The 20,624-nt window shown below is 44.9% G+C and overlaps 1 protein-coding gene across 1 annotated transcript in view; it reads left to right on the top strand.

Annotated features, from left to right (window-relative positions):
* ATP11C (ATPase phospholipid transporting 11C) overlaps positions 1–20,624 on the top strand; it is a 94,088-nt gene that overhangs the window by 49,941 nt on the left and 23,523 nt on the right. Inside the window, exons 20-23 of the mRNA XM_029929709.1 lie at positions 1,682–1,856; positions 6,680–6,782; positions 7,653–7,798; positions 15,064–15,123. Coding sequence (XP_029785569.1) covers positions 1,682–1,856; positions 6,680–6,782; positions 7,653–7,798; positions 15,064–15,123 — 484 coding nt within the window. The remainder of the gene's footprint in view (positions 1–1,681; positions 1,857–6,679; positions 6,783–7,652; positions 7,799–15,063; positions 15,124–20,624) is intronic.

Below are 20,624 nucleotides of genomic sequence, written 5' to 3'. Positions count from 1 at the left end.
CAAGCCTCATTTCAGGTTTCTGTCCTCACCACTAGTGCTGCACATCAAATTCCTAGCAACCCATGCCTCAAGCCCAGAAGTGTCTCTGCCCGACGGGTGACTTTTTCAACTCCCTTTCCTAGTGCACCACGGCACCCTTTTCCTCCCCTCATCTTCTTGTGCCATGTTTCTAGGACGCTGTTCCTTCCTGGTGTTCATTGTCCCAGCCTCTGGATTAGTAGCCATTTGATCTCGTTTGCGTGTATTCTGTAACATATACTTCTGTCCCCTGAAGGAGGTTTTTCTGTTCTCCAAGGAAAGATCGGTCAGTAATTCTTTCCATTCTTCTTACATCTCCTGCCTACTGTTGATGTTTACAAATATTGCTTGATAGATTGCCGAGCCACTGTTTTCTGCTCATTGAGTCAGCTCTGTGAGTAGGGCAGTGAAGGAGAACACATGATTGATGTCTCTTTAATTAGTGAATAAAACATGCTTCTCAAGTTACGAAGCAGAATGTGGACAAGTACAAAATACTGGACCATTCACAGGATACTCCAGTGGAATGCGGAATATGAGAATGATGAGGCATTTTAGGCTCTCGCTGCTCAAAAGTTTGGTCTGTAGAACAGCAGCTCCATTAGCGCCAGAAGCTTGTTAGAAATATAGGGTCTCCTGTCCCACCCCAAAGCCAGTGAGTCAGAATCCCCCCTTTAAGAAAAGTCCCAGGAATTTTACCAAGAGTCCCTTAAACGGTAACCTTCAGGATGCATAAAATTCTGCAAGTGACTCTCTAACGATGAGACCCTGCTGTGTCTAATGCTTCCACTCCAGCACTTCACAAGTGGCGTCCAAGATTCCCTGAGCAAAAATGGATTCCTCACTGGGTTTTTTTCTTAATTACAAAAGAAATGAAATGTTAATTGGTAGAATGTTCGAGGTTGTGAGTTGCCCCCTATATGTTTTTCTTAAGTACTTGGCCCCTGCCCTATTTGTCTTTCCTGGCATCTAATACCCGTTAGTCGTCCCGGCTGTATCTGAGAATCACCTCTAGAGCTTTCTGGAACGTCTGCCTTTAAATAACCAAGCACTGCCCGAGACTTCATTTGTCTGGGAACAGGCGTCAGGCGTGGGCAGTTTTTTAAAGCTGCCCAGATGATTCCGACGGGAAAGTATCAAATGATACTTGTTTAAGGAACATAGATCATTACTGAACAGTATTTTTTAACGAACGCTATGTCTTTTAGGCTCACCGTCATTTCTGAGAAGCCAGGTCTGTTGACAGGCTTTGTCATTCAGGAAAAGGTCCTCTGTGGTTTCTGTGCCCAAAGCCATTTTGTCTTCTCCCTGTACTAGTAAGAACTACTATGATTTGTCATCATATCAGAGTTCAACTGAGTAATCTATAATTTCCAAAATTCTCCATGAGTTTCTAACCCAGAGCCTGCCTGCTAGATGTACGTTCTTTTTGTACCTTGTGGAACTTAATACCTCTGTGGGCAGCTCGAGTCTCAAAGATGTGCCGGAAGACCTCTATTGTGCCATTATGAGACACAGTTGCTCCTTTACAGTTTGCAGGTCCAGGACTCAGATTGAAGATGACTGGTTTGTGGGGCCCTCCCCTTTGCGGTTTTGTAAAAATGTGGGTTCCTGAATAGAAATGTACAGAAGGTTCACTCACAGCCTTGTTTTTCTCTTCCAGAGCCTGGGCAGAACATCAGGAATATGGATTAATCATCGATGGCTCCACACTGTCTCTCATCCTTAATTCCAGTCAAGACTCCAGTTCCAACAACTACAAAAGCATTTTCTTACAGATTTGTATGAAGTGCACCGCGGTGCTCTGTTGCCGGATGGCGCCGCTGCAGAAAGCCCAGGTAACCGGACGCTCGTGAACATTCCATTCTGGGTGTTTCTGGGCACGTACATGCAGGCCAGTGTTCGCCTACCTTTTGACTTCTTCCCACAATGGGCCTCTCTGCCTTTATTACGTCTGCACAGGCTCTTTCGCTGCCCAGTGCAGGAGCCTGCCCCCCACTTTGAATTAACCCCACGCTTCTGGTCCCTTGGTTATCCAGTTCCTTGCCTTCAAAACTTCTCTGATGAGTGCTTGCTGGCGGCTGCCTCCGTTCTCCCGCTCCTGGCCCCCCTGTGATGTGAGCCCCGTGTGCTCTTTCTTCTCCCGCTAGTCCGGGGCCTTACCTAGAGGAGAGCAGCAACCTTGCCAGGTCCGTCCTGTGGCTTCCGTGCACCTCCTCCTTCCTCTGCTGCAGTCCCCACTCTCCGTCGTGGCCTCCTTCCGACTTCCTTCCGTCTGCAGTCCACCACCTTGACTTTCTTTTCCCTACTTTGCCAACCTAGTGTCTCTGTTTTGTTTCGTCTTCTCACTTCGCTCTAATCGTCCTCTTTCTCTGGGGCTCTGTCTTCCTTCTGCTTTTTACTTCCAGCCTGCGTCTCTAAACACACGAGTGTGTGTGACTCTCGCGGATAGTCTGTGACCCTGACTTTTCCTTCATGGTCAGTCCCCTGCATCTAGCTGCCTGCTGCAAAGCTCTCTGTAGCGTCCATGCCGTCCTATTAAACGCTGGTGGCCAGGACAGATCCACTGTTTCCTTCTGCAGGCTGGCTCTTCGTCTCCCTTGGCTTCATTATTCTCATTACCGGTGCCACTGTTCTCTTGCTCCCTAAGTCACCAAACTACCATTGACCCTTCTCTTCTCCCTCCCTCCATCTACATAGAGTCACCATGATCCCACCTTTGGGAGAAATGGTTAGTCGTAAGAAGATGGCACCCCAAGTCGTATATTCTTAGTCAGGCACTTTCGGTAGTTACCTCGTCCCTTCGGATGAAGGGCAGATGACGGTGGCACCCGGGCTCCGCACCGTGGCCCCTTACGGTGCCTGTCCGTGCTTTGTGTCCACTGTCCCTTCCACGTGCCATGCTCATGCCAACCTCCAAAGCTTTCCTCGTCTGGAATTTTCTCTGAATTCCTCTCGGCCCTAACAGAAATTTTACTCCTAATTAAACCCTTGATCGGCTTCCTCCTGCTTTTTTGTGCTTACTGGCTCCAAAGAACCTTAGAGTCTCAGCTACAAACTTTATCAGGTCCGCATTCTTTCGTGTGCATTATTAACCTTACTTCTTCACTTTCGGCTGCTGCTCGCTCTAAACCTAGGTCGTTGCTGTGTCTTTTGCTCATCCTTTACACAAGCCCTACTCCGTACTTCACACACACGCACACGCACACACACACACGCACACGCGCACACACACGCACACACAGCCCGTCCTAATTGAGTGGATTGTCTCCATCTCCTTTCTTCTCGCTCTCAGCCCCCACCACCATCAGATGCTCTTCTTTTTTTCTTCAACCTTCAGAGCCTCAATTACCCCAGGTGACGAAGTAGATCCCACCAGAACCATATCCATAGAAATCTGTCCCTTTGGTCAGAGGCAAGATCCCATCTTCCAGAACATCCCCTTCTCATCTGTCGTGTCCATATAGGTGACTTTCCAGTCACTTCTACAATCCAGATACTCAGGATTTCCACTTGACTTCTCCAGCTGCTTCCAGAACACGTCTTCGTTGGTTAGTCATTTCCGTCTCACCTCAGCTTTAGAGGCCGCCATCTTCCTGGCCTTCCTCATTAGTTACTGAGCTTGGTGTACTTCCGGGTCTCTGGGTTCAAAACCTTGAAGTCTCCGTTGGCTTCCCCCACGCTTGACCCTTCCATGTGGTCTGTCACCAGATCCTTCCATTTGGTGGAGCATTGTCCTTTTCATCCATTCTGTGCTTTCCTCCCGGATCCAGGCCTTTAGCAGCTTCCTGACCTCCTATGACTAGCTGCCTAATTCCGCTCTTGGCCTGCAGCCTTGCTTTTTCTTCCCATTCCTCCTGAACCCTCCCTACTTTCAGAATATCATCCCCTGTTGATCTGGACCCTGACACACCTGTCCATGCCCCGCCCCTCCCATGTGAAAACTCATTGATCTGTTCAAGCCAATCTGTTTTCTGAGCATATATTGTAGCTGGCTATGTGCCTTAGACCGTTCCCCCTCTCTGGAATACCCCTCCAAGCCCCTTTTCCCCATCCCCACAAATCTTTAACCATCTTTCCTGATTTTGATAAACTGACCTTTCCTTCTGTAAAATCATTGCTCGTCACTCTGGCACGTTGCATCCCCTCCCTTCTCTGTCATCTTAGGCCCTTTCCCGTGGACAGCTTAGATGACAGTGTTAGGTGTTCCCTCATGTCAGTAGCGTCCCTCGTGAACCAATCAGCTGATATTCTTGGATTCATTCTTTGTCACTGCTGTTCCATTATATGTTGTTTGAGGCGTGTACCCAGCCTTATAGCATTCTTGGATATTTGCACATTACTTTGCACGCTGTATTGTGGACAGTTGTAGTTGATCGGGAAATCGTTTTTGGTAAATGGATTTCTTTTTCAAGAAGCTGTCCTAGAAATCGAAGGGAAGTCCTTAGTCCACATGACCCGGGGCACCGTAAAAACCGCCGTGTTGATCTGTCTAAATCTTTCATGACTTTTTCGTCCATGACTGTATATCTTTTTATCTTTCTGCAAAGACGACCTTTCATCTTCTCAATCTATTTTTATGCAGACGCTGTCACCCTTGGTAATTTTATTGCCTTCCCTAGACCTTTCGTGGCTGCGGAAGGTGCAAATCATTACTGCACAGCTCTTCCAGGTGCAATTAGGTTAGCCGGGTGGTAGCCCATCAAAATCAGATACAGCGGGCACCTGAGCAGCTCAGTTGGTTACGTGTCTGACTTAGGCTCAGGTCATGGTCTCCCGGTTTGTAGGTTCAAGCCTGGCATTGACAGCGCAGAGCCCACATCGGATCCTGTGTCCCTTTCTCTATGCCCCTCTCCTGCTCAGGCTTTCTCTCTCTCCCTCAAAAATCAATAAATAAACATTTACAAAAAGGAATACATTGGACTTTATAAAAGAAAATTAGTCTGGGTTCTTTAATTTTGTCTTTGACTTATTTACAGATTATTTCTTAGAGTCTCTAAAACACTTTTTTTAATTTTTATAACATTTATTTATTGAGAGACACAGAAAGCAGGGCAGAGGCAAAGAGAGAGGGAGACACAGAATCTGAAGCACGCGGGGCTTGAATTCACAGACCGCGAGATCATGACCTGAGCCGGAGTCAGACGCCTAACCAACTAAGCCACACAGGCGCCCCAAAAACACTTTAAAGAGAAGCAAGTTGACGGGAGGGAATAGGGAAAAGCTGGCATTTCATAATAACATTTTTGTGTTAACTGGAATCGGATGTGGGTTTTTGTACACTATTTAGTACACCTGAAAAGACTGCAGGTTGGCTTCGCCTCATGTAAACTATTTTTAATCATTTATGTCAAAATGGATTTTATCAATGCTCGCTGGTAAAAGCAAATCTGAGGACAGAATTATTGCAAGGCATTAGTTAGCTACTTCATTACGTAAGCTTTTCAAAAGCTGTCAGATTCTGCGGGTCTGGGGGGGGCCACATAAAGCGGTGTTTTCTTGAGACGAAATTCAGCCAGGGTCAGGTGAGCTACACACGAGATGTACAGTGTGTGTCATCTTCTCAAAGCTGGGGTGAGAGGGCACCTGCCTACGCAGTAACTTACCTGAAGGGACACTCAGGGAATAGTGACAGGCTTCACAAACATATCTCAGGGAACTTTCTGCCAATCTCCCCGTCCTGAAGCTGCCCGTGTGCAGATGCAGCTGCCTGTGGAAGTGACTAAGTCACGCCGGGCACTGGGAGATCTAGTGACATTCAGTAGGCCCCCTGGATGGGTGCAGGAACTAAGTTCCTGGGAACACGGGCATGCACTGAAGGAAGCGGTTCTGTCTGCGGGGGCAGAGATGCAGGGCTTCGAGAAGCATTGTTCTCTCTACCCACTCTTATTCCAGTAGCCCTATGCCCCCCAAACCAGCTTTCTGGCTAGCTCTCACTCTCACTCAACACCTCATCTAACGGACGCGAGAAGCAGGGACAAAAGAGGAAAACATGTTGGCCTCTCATATAGGTAGGAGGCAAGGTTTTCTGACACTTAATTTATTCATGGAACCTTTATTTTGTTTTCTTTTATAGTTTATTGTCAAATTGGTTTCCGTATAACCCCCAGTCATCATCCCCACAAGCGCCCTCGTCCATGCCCATCACCCCCTTTCCCTTTCCCCCTCCCCCGTCAGCCGTCAGTTTGTTCTCAGTATTCAAGAGTCTGTCACGGTTTGCCTCCCTCGTTCTCCCCAACTCTTTTCCCCCTTCCCCTCCCCCATGGTCCTCTGTTCAGTTTCTCCCGTTACACTTATGAGTGAAAACATATGGTGTCTGTCCTTCTCTGCCTGACTTATTTCACTTAGCATGACACCCTCGAGGTCCATCCACGTTGCCACAAATGGCCAGATTTCATGCTTTCTCATTGCCACGTAGTATCCCATTGTATAGATAAACCACATCTTTGTGATTTCAGGGAACCTTTAAAAACAAGTGGGCACTGGTGTTATGTGGGAACCTCTGAGAACTGAAGCTGTTGTATGTGTCTGCACAGACTACCTTTCTGCTGGTTTTCAAGGCCCCCATTTACAAGTGTGAAGGACGCATGTGCCCCCAATATAGTACCGTCTCACATTCTGCTTTGACCTTTTCTTTACCCCTTTTGTATTTAATGTCTAGATTGTCAGAATGGTGAAGAATTTAAAAGGCAGCCCAATAACACTGTCGATAGGCGATGGTGCCAATGATGTTAGTATGATCTTGGAATCCCATGTGGGAATAGGTAAGAAACACCTCACGAGATGGCATCTGCAAGGGATCCGTACTGTGGTCTTATATTCTAGAAAGAATGTTTTGGTTACTCCTCTTGAATTTTAATTTGGCAGTGATAATTCTTAATTGAATGAAGGCCCTCATCTAAGCACGTCCCCCCATAGCCCTACCCCCGGTGGGACTGTAGCAATATAATGTTCGAGGATATTTTTAGATTAGCCAAGTAGCAGAATTTCCTGAACCTGCTGGCAATGCCATCGATCATTCAGCTCTCCCTTTGACAGCGTGCATAAAATTTTATTGATTTTTCCACCCCTGGGCACATCGCCTGCTTATGTTGCTGCACTGTATCTTCTGAGATTCTTAACTGTTTGGGACCAAGAGATGATCACTGGTTGGCTGGTTTGCCACATGGCAATATTTATGGGCGCTTTGGGCCATAGTGTTGAATGTATTCGCTGGCACGCCACAACAGCTTTCTCTACTGCCTGTGCCATTTTCCCCCATGCCAGGCTGCTGGTAGGAAGCAATGCTCACACCCCGGCAAGTTTGGGGGGCGGGGGGAGAGAAAAAATCATTGAATTCAGTATTTTGGGAATTACAATCATTGTAGTTAATTTTCTCATGATAATTTTGTCTCCTAATGATTAAAGCGGTGATTCTGTTTCATTGTTTCATATTGGGTTATAGTTAGGGAATTACCAATGACCTCGTGTTACTGCACCATTTGGTTAAAAAAAACAAAGCTAAACGTTCTAGTGAGCTATGTCATGTTAACACATTGAAAGTATGAAAATAACAAATTAGGGGGTCGCTTATTGATAAAATATTTATCCTATGGAGATTTTCTTTCTTTTTTCTGTTTTCTTTTGTTTTTTAGGTATTAAAGGCAAAGAAGGTCGCCAAGCAGCCAGGAATAGCGATTATGCTGTTCCAAAGTTTAAACATTTAAAGAAACTGCTATTGGCTCACGGACATCTATATTACGTGAGAATAGCGCACCTCGTACAGTATTTCTTCTACAAGGTATGCATTAGAGTATTCCCACTTTCACGGATCCCTGTTTAATCTGGCATTATCTCAGTGTGGTCACGGGCCTTCCCTCTGTTTCTCACATCTCTCTTGCTGTCCTAGTCCTGAGATTTGTGGTCTACAGAACACAGGTGATCTGTCTGATGAATCAGAAACTCCGAATTCCTTTTCATGCAAGACATTTGGGATGAAATGTTTCAGTCCACTTTCTGGAAGTATAGTTTAAATACACTAAAATGTACCCCTTGAGAGTTTCCATTTCAACTTTGACAAATGGATACGTCGCTCGAACCACCACCCCAGAACGTTCCCATGTGCTCCTCCTTCCCAGTCGACTCCAACTTGGCACCAGTTACTAATCTAATTCATATTTCTAGACAGTATAGAATGATATTTAACTACCGGGATGAATTTAGAGATCAGTTCTGCAGTTCTGCACATTAGATTTGCCTCTTTTAGAAGGTCGTAGAATAAAATCGTATGTGCTCTTTCGTGCCTGGCCTGTTCCACTTAGTGTAGTGTTTTTGAGCTTCGTCCATGTGTCCTGTGTCAATAGTTGGGTCCCCTTTTATTCTAAACAGTATTCTGAACTACTCTCTTTAGTAGCAGAGTCCTCCTTTCAGGCGAGATTGTACAGGTAAAAAAGCAGGTAGAAGCAGAGTTGCCCTCACTGAAGGTTGGTGTGTCCAGACTGTCACCTCGCTCCACCTCCTTGTCTCGCATAGAGATTCCTCAGAGCACAATTTGAAGTCCCTGAGTATAGTTTGAGCCCTGGTCATTTGCATACTGAACTTGACGTGCATGAAGGGGAAGTAACATCTAATGTATGAAAATCCTTGTAGGCTGACATGGGCCAGAACTTGCTCTCTTGTCGTGTATTCTGTTTGGTATAGCTTTTCTTAACGTTTTTTATTTTTTTTTAATACTTTTCATGCGGAAATAATTTCAGACTTTCCAAACATTGCAAAGTTACCGTTAACACCTTAGGTAACACATACCGTAGTTAATCAAGAGCCATTGTTACCTTAGGTCCTCAGTCTCCTTTGCTCTAGAGTATCTCCTATCTTCTCTGTTTTTACGATCTTAACATACTTGAGACGTTTGTAGAATGTCCCTCAATTTGGGACATTGCTCGTTTGCTTATCATTAGATCCAGGTTACGTCTTTTGGGCACCAATACCCTAGAAGCAATGTTGTAACCTGCTCAGTGCGTCCTTTCAGGAGGCACATGTCCATATGTGTCATTTGTGATCATGTGAACTTTGATAACTCCATTCAGATGGCATTTGGCGGGGGGAGGGGCCCTAAAGACCCTTCAACTTTGCTTTGTGTAATTTCATTGGAAAGGAGCATTCAGCTACTAAAATAGATACTTTATTTTGTGAATTAACAATCTATTACTGTTCCTCATTCTCTGACTTAGATTGTCACGGATTTAGCCCTTGTCTTTTTAACATGTCCCCATCGTTTCTCATTCTGTATTTGATTGCGACAAGAATGCTTAACATAAACTCTGCCCGCTTAAGAGATGTGCAAGTGTCCAACACGGTATCGTTAACTAGAGGCACAGTGTAGCACAGCAGAGTTCTAGAACTTGTCTTGCATAACTAAAGCTTTATACCCCTGAGCGGCAGCTCCCCACTCCCTTCTCCGCCCCAACCTTTTTCCAAGACTTGATTTCTGGTCTATGTGATATTCTAGGCACATCTTATATTCTTCATGCTCCCATCCTGGATTCAGACGTGTCTCCAAGGAATACTGGTTCCTTTTATTCAAAAATGGCATTTAGGGGCCACCTGGGTGGCTCAGTCAGTTAAGCATCCAACTTTTGGTTTCCGCCCAGGTCGTGATCTCAGTTCGTGGGATCAAGCCCTGCGTCGTTGGGCTCTGCACTGACAGCCTGGGGCCTGCTTGGGAGTCTGTCTCCCTCCCTGTGTCTCTGCCCCTCTTCCACTCATGCATGTGCTCTCCCTCCCTCTCAAAATAAATAAATAAACTTAAAAAGCAAAAAGAAAATGGCAGTTAGGAATCAAGATCTAGGGGCTGATTCTGCTCATCGCTGCTGAGTCACGGCTGGTTCTGGGCCTTCACAGTGGACAAGGCTGGGATGTGGGTGCAGGTGCGCACACAGATCCATATCTGTGTGTACATGCGTGTGTATGTAACCCAGAACGTGAACTCTGTTTCTCCGGCCCCTGTGATCACAGCCAGTGCCACGAGGTTTCCTTCTGCCCTTCCGCTTTTTTTATCTAGGGACTCCTTTCTCCAGGGGTGAGAACCCCGATTTTCCTGATCCTTGTGCCGTCCCACAACCCTCCTAGTACGTTTGGAATGGCCATCTCCTACTCCTGTGAGCAACCAAACTTACCAACTTAACTGGTCTATTTGTATGTACTTTCTATCTTTAGCCTGGGAGTATATGATCAAAGTAGTGTTCCCAAAGTGACTGTTTTTTTCCTTGTCCACCATTCGGCGTGGTTAGATTATTTATTAGTAATGGGGTTAGGGTAAATTTTGTCTTACATACCATTTTGGCCTTTCCTCTCTAATCTTGATTGGTTTTAGTTATTTTTTGAGCGTGTAAAACATTGACACAGTTCTCAAAACCGGGTTCTCTAAGAATGTTGCTTACTGAGTTAATTCTCTAATCAAAAGGAGAATTCTGTGATGTGACTTTTCTCAAATCCCCCCTATATAACTCTTTTTCCAAAATGAAGGTTTTGAAGTCATCTGAAATGATAATCATACCCACAGAGAGAACCAGTGGTAACATTTTATGTGACTTGTTCTTTTTTCTGCATAAATTAATGCGTGTCCATATTGTTTTTGGTGTTTTGCTGTTTTTTTTTTTCCAAGTAAGCTCTACCCCTAGCCTGGGATGAGGACTCACAACCCCAAGATCAAGAGCCAGCCAGGCGCCCCTGTATTGTTTTTATACACTTCTGGGGTTTGTTTTGTTTTCTTTTGTTTCATTATTGAGAGACAGAGAGAGATAGAGCATGAGCAGGGGAGGGACAGAGAGAGGTGGAGGCACAGAATCCGAAGAAGCAGGCTCCAGGCTCTGAGCTTAAGTTTGTTTATTTTGAGAGAGGGAAAGCACATGACTGAGGGAGGGGCAGAGAGCAAGGGAGGGAGAGAGAGAATCCCCAGCAGGCTCCACACCAGCAGCACGGAGCCCAACACAGGGTCTAACCCATGAACTGTGAGGTGTGGTGCCTCACCAAACTTCTTAACTAGATTCTAGTTTGTAGGTATATTACCAAGTTCACGTGCAGGTTAAATGATTCAAACTATCATGGTGTTTGGAGTTGATGCCCTATTTTTTCCCAGAAGGGAGAGCACAGCAACTGCTTTCGTGTGTTCGTTTTTGGTGATCAATCCCAGGTCGTACTATCTTTATATTTTCTCAAAGATCTACATAACTGTGAGGGGCACCTGGCAGGCTCAGTTAGCACAGCATGTGACTCTTGATCTCAGGGTTGTGAGTTCAAGCTCTACACTGGGCATGGAGCCTTCTTAAAAATTTTTTTAAAGAAATACATCAGTGTGACCCCAGGTTTACATATTTGCTAAGACTATGTGTCAGCCGGTGTCCAGGCCAAACATAGATGATGATGACAATGATGATTAAACCAATATGTGTAAGGCACTTTGCTGACTGACAAAAGCCCTTTATTTTTTTAGTCCTCACAAATCTCTTATGGGCAGTTAGTATTATTCCTATCTAAAATATGTGCAGGGAGGGGCACTTGGGTGGCTCAGTCAGTTGAGCATCCGACTTTGGCTCAGGGCATGATCTCATAGTTTGTGGGTTCAAGCCCTGTGTCGGGCTCTGTGCTGACAGCTCAGAGCCTGGAGCCTGTCTTCAGATTCTGTGTCTCCCACTCTCTGTGCCCCTCCCCTGCTCATGCTCTGTCTCTCTCTGTCTCTCAAAAATAAGTGTTAAAATAAATAATAAACAAATAAATAAATAAAATACGCAGGTCACCTGGGTGACCCAGTTGGTTAAGCGTCTGATTGTTGATTTTGGTTCAGGTCATGATTTCACAGTTCATGAGATCAAGCCCTACGTTGGGCTCTGCCCTGCTTGTGAGTCTTCTCTCCCTTTCTCTCTGCCCCTCCCCCACTTGTGCACCTAACACCCACACACACTCTCTCCAAATAAATAAACATTTAAAAAATAAAATAAAATATATGAAAAGCAGGGCTCAGACTTTACATAACTTGTCTTTCGCTCCCCAGCTCAGAGGTGACAGAGCTAGATTTCCACAATAGGTTTATTTACTCTCAGTCCAGGACTGTTTGTCCGTCACAGTTGGGGGTCTGTCAAGCCTCGGACTCAGTGATTTAGCAGCCCACTTGGGGACAGGTGGTTATTCTGTGTCACTGTCGCCTGGTAGGAGAGCTCGTGAAGATTTGCTGTTCACGCCTGCCTAGCGATCTGCTCCTGGTCCTGAGGCTTGGTTTGCCTCTGGAAGATTTTGGCCTGTAATTCCAGCACCTGCCACCAGATGGAAGGAATGCTCTGTTCAGGAAAGCAGAACAAGCATTAAAATGGCTATTTGTGGTCAGTGATGGACCTATGCCTGTTCCCAGTTTAGAGGATTGCTTGTGTAGATAATGGCCTCTGTCTTCATTAGGATCTCTGCGCCCATTATGTTATTGACTGACTTAGCAGGATTTCTTGTTTACTGCTGCCTTTTGTCCCACGATGATTTGTATTAGTCGGCCCTCTTTGACTATGCTGAAAAGCCTTCCTTCCTCTCACCTTGCTGTCACATCTTCAAATAATGGCCCCTCTGCTGGAATGCCTCAGGGATCGGGTTCCTGCCTTCTGTTGCTCTATTCAGTCCACCTTGCATAATTCAGCAAAGTTAATGTGTCGAAAATACCACGTTTTAACTTGTACTCCAGCAGTTTCACTCTCCATTATCTAAGGATTCATGTGGATTTTACGGCATCCCACAATCTGACCATGTCTTCTCTTGTATGTTTAAAATACATACACCTTGGGGTTCCTGGGTGGCTCAGTCGGTTAAGTGTCCGACTTCGGCTCAGGTCATGATCTCGCGGTTCATGGGTTTGAGCCCTGCATCGGATTCTGTGCTAACAGCTAGCTCAGAGCCTGGAGCCTGCTTCAGATTCTGTGTCTCCCTCTCTCTCTGCCCCTCCTCAACTCATGCTCTGTCTCAAAAATAAATAAACTATATAAAAAAATTTTTATAAAATAAAATACATGCACCTTGCTTTGCTTCTTGCTATCAGTGTATCCTATCCATCTTTTTTTTTTATAACAGTTTATTGTCAAATTGGTTTCCTTATAACACCCAGTGCTTCTCCCCACAAGTGCCCTCCACCATGACCATCACCCCCTCCCTCCCTCCCCCTCCCCCTTCAGTCCATGGTTCGTTTTCAGTATTCAGTAGTCTCCCTTGATCTGTGTCCCTCACTCTCCCCCGCTCTCTTTCCCCCTTCCTCTCCCCGTGGTCCCCTGCCAGGTCTCTCCTGTTAGACCTATGAGTGCAAACATATGGTATCTGTCCTTCTCCGCCTGACTTATTTCGCTTAGCATGACACCCTCAAGGTCCATCCACTTTCCTAAAAATGGCCAGATTTCATTCTTTCTCATTGCCATGTAGGACTCCATTGTATATATATACACCACGTCTTCTTGATCCATTCATCAGGTGATAGACATTTGGGCTCTTTCCATGATTTGGCTGGTGCAGCCGCTCTGGAGAACAGTGTGGAGGCTCCTCAAAACTATCCAGAGAACTCCCCTATGGCCCAGCAATAGCCCTGCTAGGGATTTACCCAAGGGATACAGAAGTGCTGATGCATAGGAGCACATGACCCAATGTTCATAGCAGCACTTTCTATCCTATCCATCTTTAACACCTTGTTCCAATTCTAATTTCTTTATTCATTCGGTCAACAGATGTGTTTGGATGTGTTCACATGTGCCAACCACTGTTTTAGGACCCAAGGATTCATAGTGGAATAAGGCAGGCCAAGTCTATTCTCATGGGACTCACATTCTAGAGAGTCAGACGTCCCCTTCCCACAAAGCACCCCCCCATACCCCCTGAGCATTTCCTTCTTCACCTCAGAACACTTTTTTTTTAATTTTCAAGTATGATCTTGCATTCTACCAAAACCAATGCATACGCGTGAATGTCGCTGTTCTGTGAGATGGCTTTGGGAGCTGTGACGCCACGGGGCTATGAGACTTGCTCAGTGCACGTAGAGCGCTTTTCTGCAGGAGCACTGTCCAGAGCCTGAAGTATGTTCGCTTAGACACCCTCCATGTGGGGGACGTTCGCGGGCGCATTGGAGCTTTCAAAACAGCTCTGCGTCTCCTAGCTGCATCAGTTAGTAAGTGAGAGTGTGTGACCCAAAACAGGACACTGCTTTTCCGCTGTAGCTCAAAAATGGGCTCTCGAAGGAGCTACCCAAAGAGGAATCCAGCAACATCAGAAGAGGTGACAGCAGCACCACAATAAGGTCTCATCCTACCTTGAAGGATGGTGCTCATCTGAAAATACTAGTTCTGGTCATTTTGCCCGAAGACATTAGTTTCCTTATTTATAGTCCTACCTCATGGCATTTACTGCCTGATGAATTATCAGCTTATATTGCTGTCTCTTTGTTTTTAGTATTCTCCCAATTAAACAGTTGGGAGAAGTAAGTCAGGAGGAAGATTTGTTCTGTTTTTCGTATCACCCGCAATAGTATCTTTGCACATAATTGGTGATTGATAATAATAAGGTGCTTGTTTCATGAGGCAGTAATAAAGGAGGGAAAGCCTTAGTTGATGCCATTAGTGTCAATATCCTCTGTAAGAATATCCTTAGTGTCAATATCCACCGTAACAATATCCTGGCTGTTTATTAGTGTTACGTGACTTTACGTGTACACTTACAGCCTCACGTCAGTCTACTTACGGCGATTTTGCAAATTGGGGGTAATACCATTAGGAGTTTTTACGGTATGAGCTTATTTCTTCCCTCAAGGAAGAACAGCAAGAGGTTCTCCCAAAGTGAGAGCCTCTTTCTGCATCATCTGGCAAAAGTCGGTATTCATATAAATTAAATCCTTTGTCTTTGACTTGTTTGCTTAAAACCCTCATAGAGATTTATTCTGTTATGATATTAGAAGGACTTAGGGCTGACCGTAGACTGTTTGGAGTACAGTATCCTGTGTTAGTTTAGAAAGTTCATGAAGTAAAAACATTAACCCTTTTTTCCATTTCTTTCCAGAACCTTTGTTTCATTTTGCCGCAGTTTTTGTACCAGTTCTTCTGTGGATTCTCACAACAGGTTTGTTCCCCTACTTATTTGTCATGATGTAGTTGACACTGGCTATTAATAAATTCCCTTTCTAGGTATTGGACTGTAGAGAGTAGAGAGGTATATTCAAAGTAAAATGATTTTTTAATTTTTTGATTCAACAGTTGATCTTCTTGGCCTGGTTTCTGACGATGGCAAATGTTTATGGCGTTGCTTTAGTGATGTTCTTATTGTTAACTGTTTTTTGAAAGTTACTTGGTACATCCCATTGGGGTTGAGATCACCTTAAGAGAGTTTTTCCTTTTTTTTTAAATTATTTTAAGCAATCTCTGCACCTAACGTGCAGCTCGAACTCACAGCCCCAAGATGAAGAGTCACGGGCTCCTGCGACTGAGCCAGCCAAGTGCTCCAAGAGTATTTCTTTTAATCAGTATAAACCATGTTTTCCAATAATCCTAAAATTGTATAGTTTAATATTTCATCGAATAAAACCTAATACTTTTGCAGTTTCTCAGATTGATTTTCTAGAAAAACGATCCTTAAGCTGGCCAAGAAGCTGTGATCCTTGGATAAAGCCTTGGATTGCTGGAGCGTCTCTACATTTTGGCCCCTTAGTGTTTTCTGAACGCCTGTTAGTACATAAAGAATATGCTCTTGGTTATTTTGATCCCTGAGTGGCAGGACGAGCACACACATTTGTAGTTTCAACAACCGCAGTGGATGTTGCATTGCTGCTCATGGAAGTGTAGCTGAACACAGCAGCTGCAACACTCAGTGACAGAGAAATTCTGTAGTTAACCTGTGAGCAAGTAGTTCTGTGACTCCGCCAATTTGAGCTGCTCATAACATCGCTACAGGTTATAGACCAAGTTTCTAAATGTCCAGGCATGCTTCATTCCCCCTGGTAGGAAGCAGTTTTTTTTTTTTTTTAAGTTTCTCGGCAGTATTTTTAAATTTTTTAATGCTTATTTTATTTTTGAGAGAGAGAGAGAGAATGTGCACATGCACGTGCGCGGGTGGGGGAGGGGCAGAGAAAGAGGGAGACACAGAATCCGAAGCGGGCTCCAAGCCTTCAGCACAAAGCCCGATCAGGGCTCGAACTCACGAACCATGACCTGAGCCAACATCAGACACTCAATCCACAGAGCCCCCCAGGCGCCAGAGCAGTATTTTTGAAACACTGTATTCTTCTGAATCTGAAGCAACTGCTCTCTTTCCCTAGAATTTGCCCCCGTTGCATTAGGTGTCCCGTCTCTCCCATCGGTACCGTGGCATCAACCTTGTGCTGCCAGTCGAGCAGGTTGCTTTATGAATTAATCATCGACCAGCTGTAGGAAGTGCATCAGCCTTCTCATATTAAAAACTAACAGTATTACTTACAGTTTTCTAAATTCTGATGAAGCTGCCTTCTCTGAACATTCAGATCGCTGCTGACCAAAGCTTTCTAATTCCTCGAACCCACATGTTCCAAAGTCATTTCAGATTTTGTAGCAAAGTGCTAAAGGGAGATTGGCTACCTCTGGTTAAAACACTGTTTTTACTGTTTTTAATTTTTCAAAACTAAAGTGTGTTGCTCTACTATCCTTTGTTAGCTCATGGACAGAGTAGGAAGAAAGGACCTATGCCGCCTTTTTTTTTTTAAACTTTTCTAACAGTTATTCATTTTTGAGAGACAGATCGTGAGCAGGTGAGAGGCAGAGAGAGAGGGACACAGAGAAGCGGAAGCAGACTCCAGGCTCTGAGCTGTTGGCACAGAGCCCAGCACAGGGCTCGAACCCATGAATTGTGAGATCATGACCTGAGCCGAAGTCAGACGTCTAACCAACTGAGTCACCCGGTGCCCCAGAACCTATGCCTTCTAAAGCCAGCTGAGACTCTGACCCTGGTCTGTCTGCAGTCTGCTTAGGTTACCTTAGCTGTTAGCTTTCCGTGGGAGTTGGTGTTTGGCTTCCTCAGTTGCTCAGATGCGTAGTTTGCTCATTTAACGAGTATTTCTTGAGGGCCTACTGTGTGCCAGGCTGAGCGCTGGGGATATAACAATGATCAAAACGAAGTCCTACCCCTTAAATTTTTTTTTAGAAAGGGGGTCACCTGGCTAGCTCAGTCAGTGAAGTGTTCGACTTCCACTCAGGTCATGATCTCACGGTTGGTATGTTTGAGCCCCACGTCAGGCTCTGTGGTGACAGCTCGGAGACTGAAGCCTGCTTCCGATTCAAGTCTCCCTCTTTCTGTACCCCTCTCCTGCTCGCACTGTGTCTTTCTCCCTCTCAAAAACAAATAAACATTAAAAAAAATTTTTTTTACAGTCTCAACCCCAATGGCACTTACAGTATAGTGTTTGGGGAGAGATTAAAGTCATCCAAGTACTGATGTCAGGCACTGATAAAGACTCCAAAGTAAAGCATTGTGAATGGGTAGAGTATGAATGCTGAAGTCTGCTATTTTAGAGAAGATGATCTGGAAAGTTCTCTCTGAGGTGACATTTGTGCAGAAATCTTAAGGAGACGAGAAGGGAGTTATTAGACATTTTACAGAAAAAGTGGATCCGATCAAAAGGTCTCTCTAAGGCAGTGGCAAATGTGCAGTATCTTTATTTTTTACTGTGACCTTGTGCTGGTGCTGGATGTACCAACCATTATTGCAAAAATTTTTTTTTTCAAGTTTATCTATTTATTTTGAGAGAAAGAGAACTAGCAGGGGAGGGAGAGTGGTGGGGGCGGGTACAGAGGATCCAAGGCCGGCTCTATGCTGACAGCACAGAGCCGGAAGCAGGGCTTGAACTCACACACTGTGAGATTGTGACCTGAGCTGAAGCCAAGAGGCAGAAGTGTAATCAACTGAGCTGCCCAGACGTCCTATTTTACTTATGTTTGGAGTGCCTACAGCTGGTCAGCCTTCTTCAACTCAGGTGCACATCACGTGTTCTCCACAATGCTGGAACTTGGAGAGCGAAGAACGGAGAATATAGAAATGGGACCAGGACTCAGATTCTTGAAGCAAAAAGCAACTCTTTTATTATTTTTTTAACATTTATTTATTTTTGAGAGAGGGAGAGAGAGACAAAGCACATGCATGAAAGCAAAGGAGAGGCAGAGAGAGAGGGGTAGAGGGAGAAGCCCAAGCAGGCTCTGTGCTGACGGCAGAGAGCCAGATGTGGGGCTCCATCTCATGAACTGCGAGATCATGACCTGAGCCCCAAAGTCCGACACTTAACCAGCAAAGCCACCCAGGCACCCCAAAAAACACTTTCTTTAGCCAAGCTAAGATAGTACTGGTCTTTTTTCTTTGTGAGAAGAAGACATTTGCAAAAGGTTTAATAAGAAATGATTACCAACTAAACCTGTTGTTTGTTTTGAGGACGTTCTGTCTCCTAATGATCCATCTAAGAATTATAATTATCCCTCGTGTTCCATCAAAGTACCAGAGTGGAGCAAACAGAGATTGAGGCTTCTTTTGTTTGAATGAAATTCAAGACCAAATTACACACCAGGCAATCTTCCTGTTTGTTTGTTGTTATTGTTGATTTTCATTTTCTCATTAGTGAAAATGGGGTGGTTTCCAATGAAAACATAGTATTGTGTCCCAACACACTAATCCTCTCCCTTGAGAATTAAAAGGAACAAAACCCCTGTTTGGAGGTACTTTGTAAGCTGTGTTGAAAGCTTCGTGTGTGTAAATACCTCCACGTGCCGCACGGGAGCCATACTTGTAATGTCGCTGAGAATGTTGTGTGCATTATCTTGCTTGGCCTCTGCCGCGGGCCACGCTTCAGGTCCCTCCCCTGGGCTCCCCCAGTTCCTTGCACACTCACCGCTCTGCCTCCCCCTCGAGAATTTGAGCTCCTTGGCCGGGATGGCATGGCTCTTCTCTGTCCTCAGTACTGGGCACTTAGTAAGCACCCAGCAAATGTTTCTGAGGTCAGCTAATCAATGAACTAACGTTCTGGTCAAGTCGTTCCCAACCCTTGTGAATCAACTGCCCCTATCACGACAGTAATTGTATCTTTAGTAGCCATTGCTTGAAAACTGCATAATCCTCTTAATTTGTGTCACATTTCAATGCATTTGATTAATCACAAAACATTTATGTGTGGGAAAATGCATATGAATATAGGATCTCATTTATTCTGGCCACATGTAATGATCATATGACATTTAGTACTTTGTAGAAACACTGAACTCAATATGTTAATCAAAACAAGGTTCATAGACTACCGTAATTTTTATGTAAATAGGTATTAAAACTCCCAGTCTCTACTCATTTGTTAATTTAATTTTATTGAATGTTGCCTGCATGCCAAGTTCTGTTCTAGGAGCTTGACATTGTCAAGGCCACCAGCCGAAGACCAGGAACACCCCTGTTGTTGATCATATTAGGTTTATTAGTCCATGCAGAAGGAACAGTGTGCACCATGAGGAATGGTGGGGCCTCTCAGGAAGAGAATATTAGAAAAAGCTTAGAAGATTGGGGTTGGGGCACCCGGCTGGCTCAGTAGTACATGCAACTCTCGACCTTGAGGTTGTGAGTTCAAGCCCCACACTGGTTGCAGAGATTACTTAAAAATAAAATCCTTAACCAAAAAATGTTTTAAAGGTTTGGGTCTGAATTGGATCATTGGGGAAAGGTGTGGGTGGGGTGGCTTGCTCTAGATTGGGTGCTGCCACTAAGTGGCGGTCATTTTATTAGTAAGCATCTCAGTAAATCTTACCCCAGAGGATTAAAGACTAGAAGGCTTAACACTGTCATTGGTTATGTTTGTGATTTGGACAGTATTCAGATTCTGTGCTCAGCCTGACTGTGGAGAGGCCGTGTTCCTGTCTTGATCCACCAGGGTTGCAGAATAGCCTTGTCTAATGTTGTTTTATGAACTATGAAATTACTCACATTCCACGGGAGAACACCAGTGCCTAGCATGTGAGTGTCAACACAGCTTCTGGGCACCAAGCGCTGCCTGGCTTTTCTCATGCAATAGCTGACAAGAGCATAAATAAAAATCCCTGTCCACATGGAGTTAAAGTCTAGTGTGAAGACAGAGACAATAAAAGTAATACATTATAATATAAGAGAAAAGGCAATGAGCGCTAAAGGAAAATAAAAAACAGGGTAAAGGGGGAAATGGCATCCACAAGAAAGCGAATGGCCAGTGAAATCCAGATCGGTCTCTCTGAGAAGGGGACCCTTGAGCTGATCTTGGTGAGTGAAGGAGTCCTCCAGGAGACTGTCTACAGGAGAAGTGTTCCAGGCAGGGGCAACAGTCCAAAGGAAGTCCCAAGTCAGGAGCGTGCCTGCCGTGTTGGCGGCTGCGTGATGAAGGCACAGTTGGTTGCTGGAGTGGAGTCAGCAAGGACTGGGAGAAGTATAAGATGAAGCCAGACCAGTAGAAGAGGCCAGATCAAGTGGGACTGTGTAGCTACCCCTTCGCAGGAAACCCCCTCCTTTTTTTAAACTTTCAGAGGTAAAGGAATCCATTGGAGAATCTGAACAAAATAATGATCTGACTTATTTTCTAATAGCACTACTCAGGCCATTGT

This window comes from Suricata suricatta, chromosome X (genome assembly GCF_006229205.1).
Source record: "Suricata suricatta isolate VVHF042 chromosome X, meerkat_22Aug2017_6uvM2_HiC, whole genome shotgun sequence".
Taxonomy (NCBI): Eukaryota; Metazoa; Chordata; class Mammalia; order Carnivora; family Herpestidae; genus Suricata; species Suricata suricatta.
Note: the sequence above shows the minus strand (reverse complement) of the source record. Positions and strands in the feature narration are given on the sequence as shown.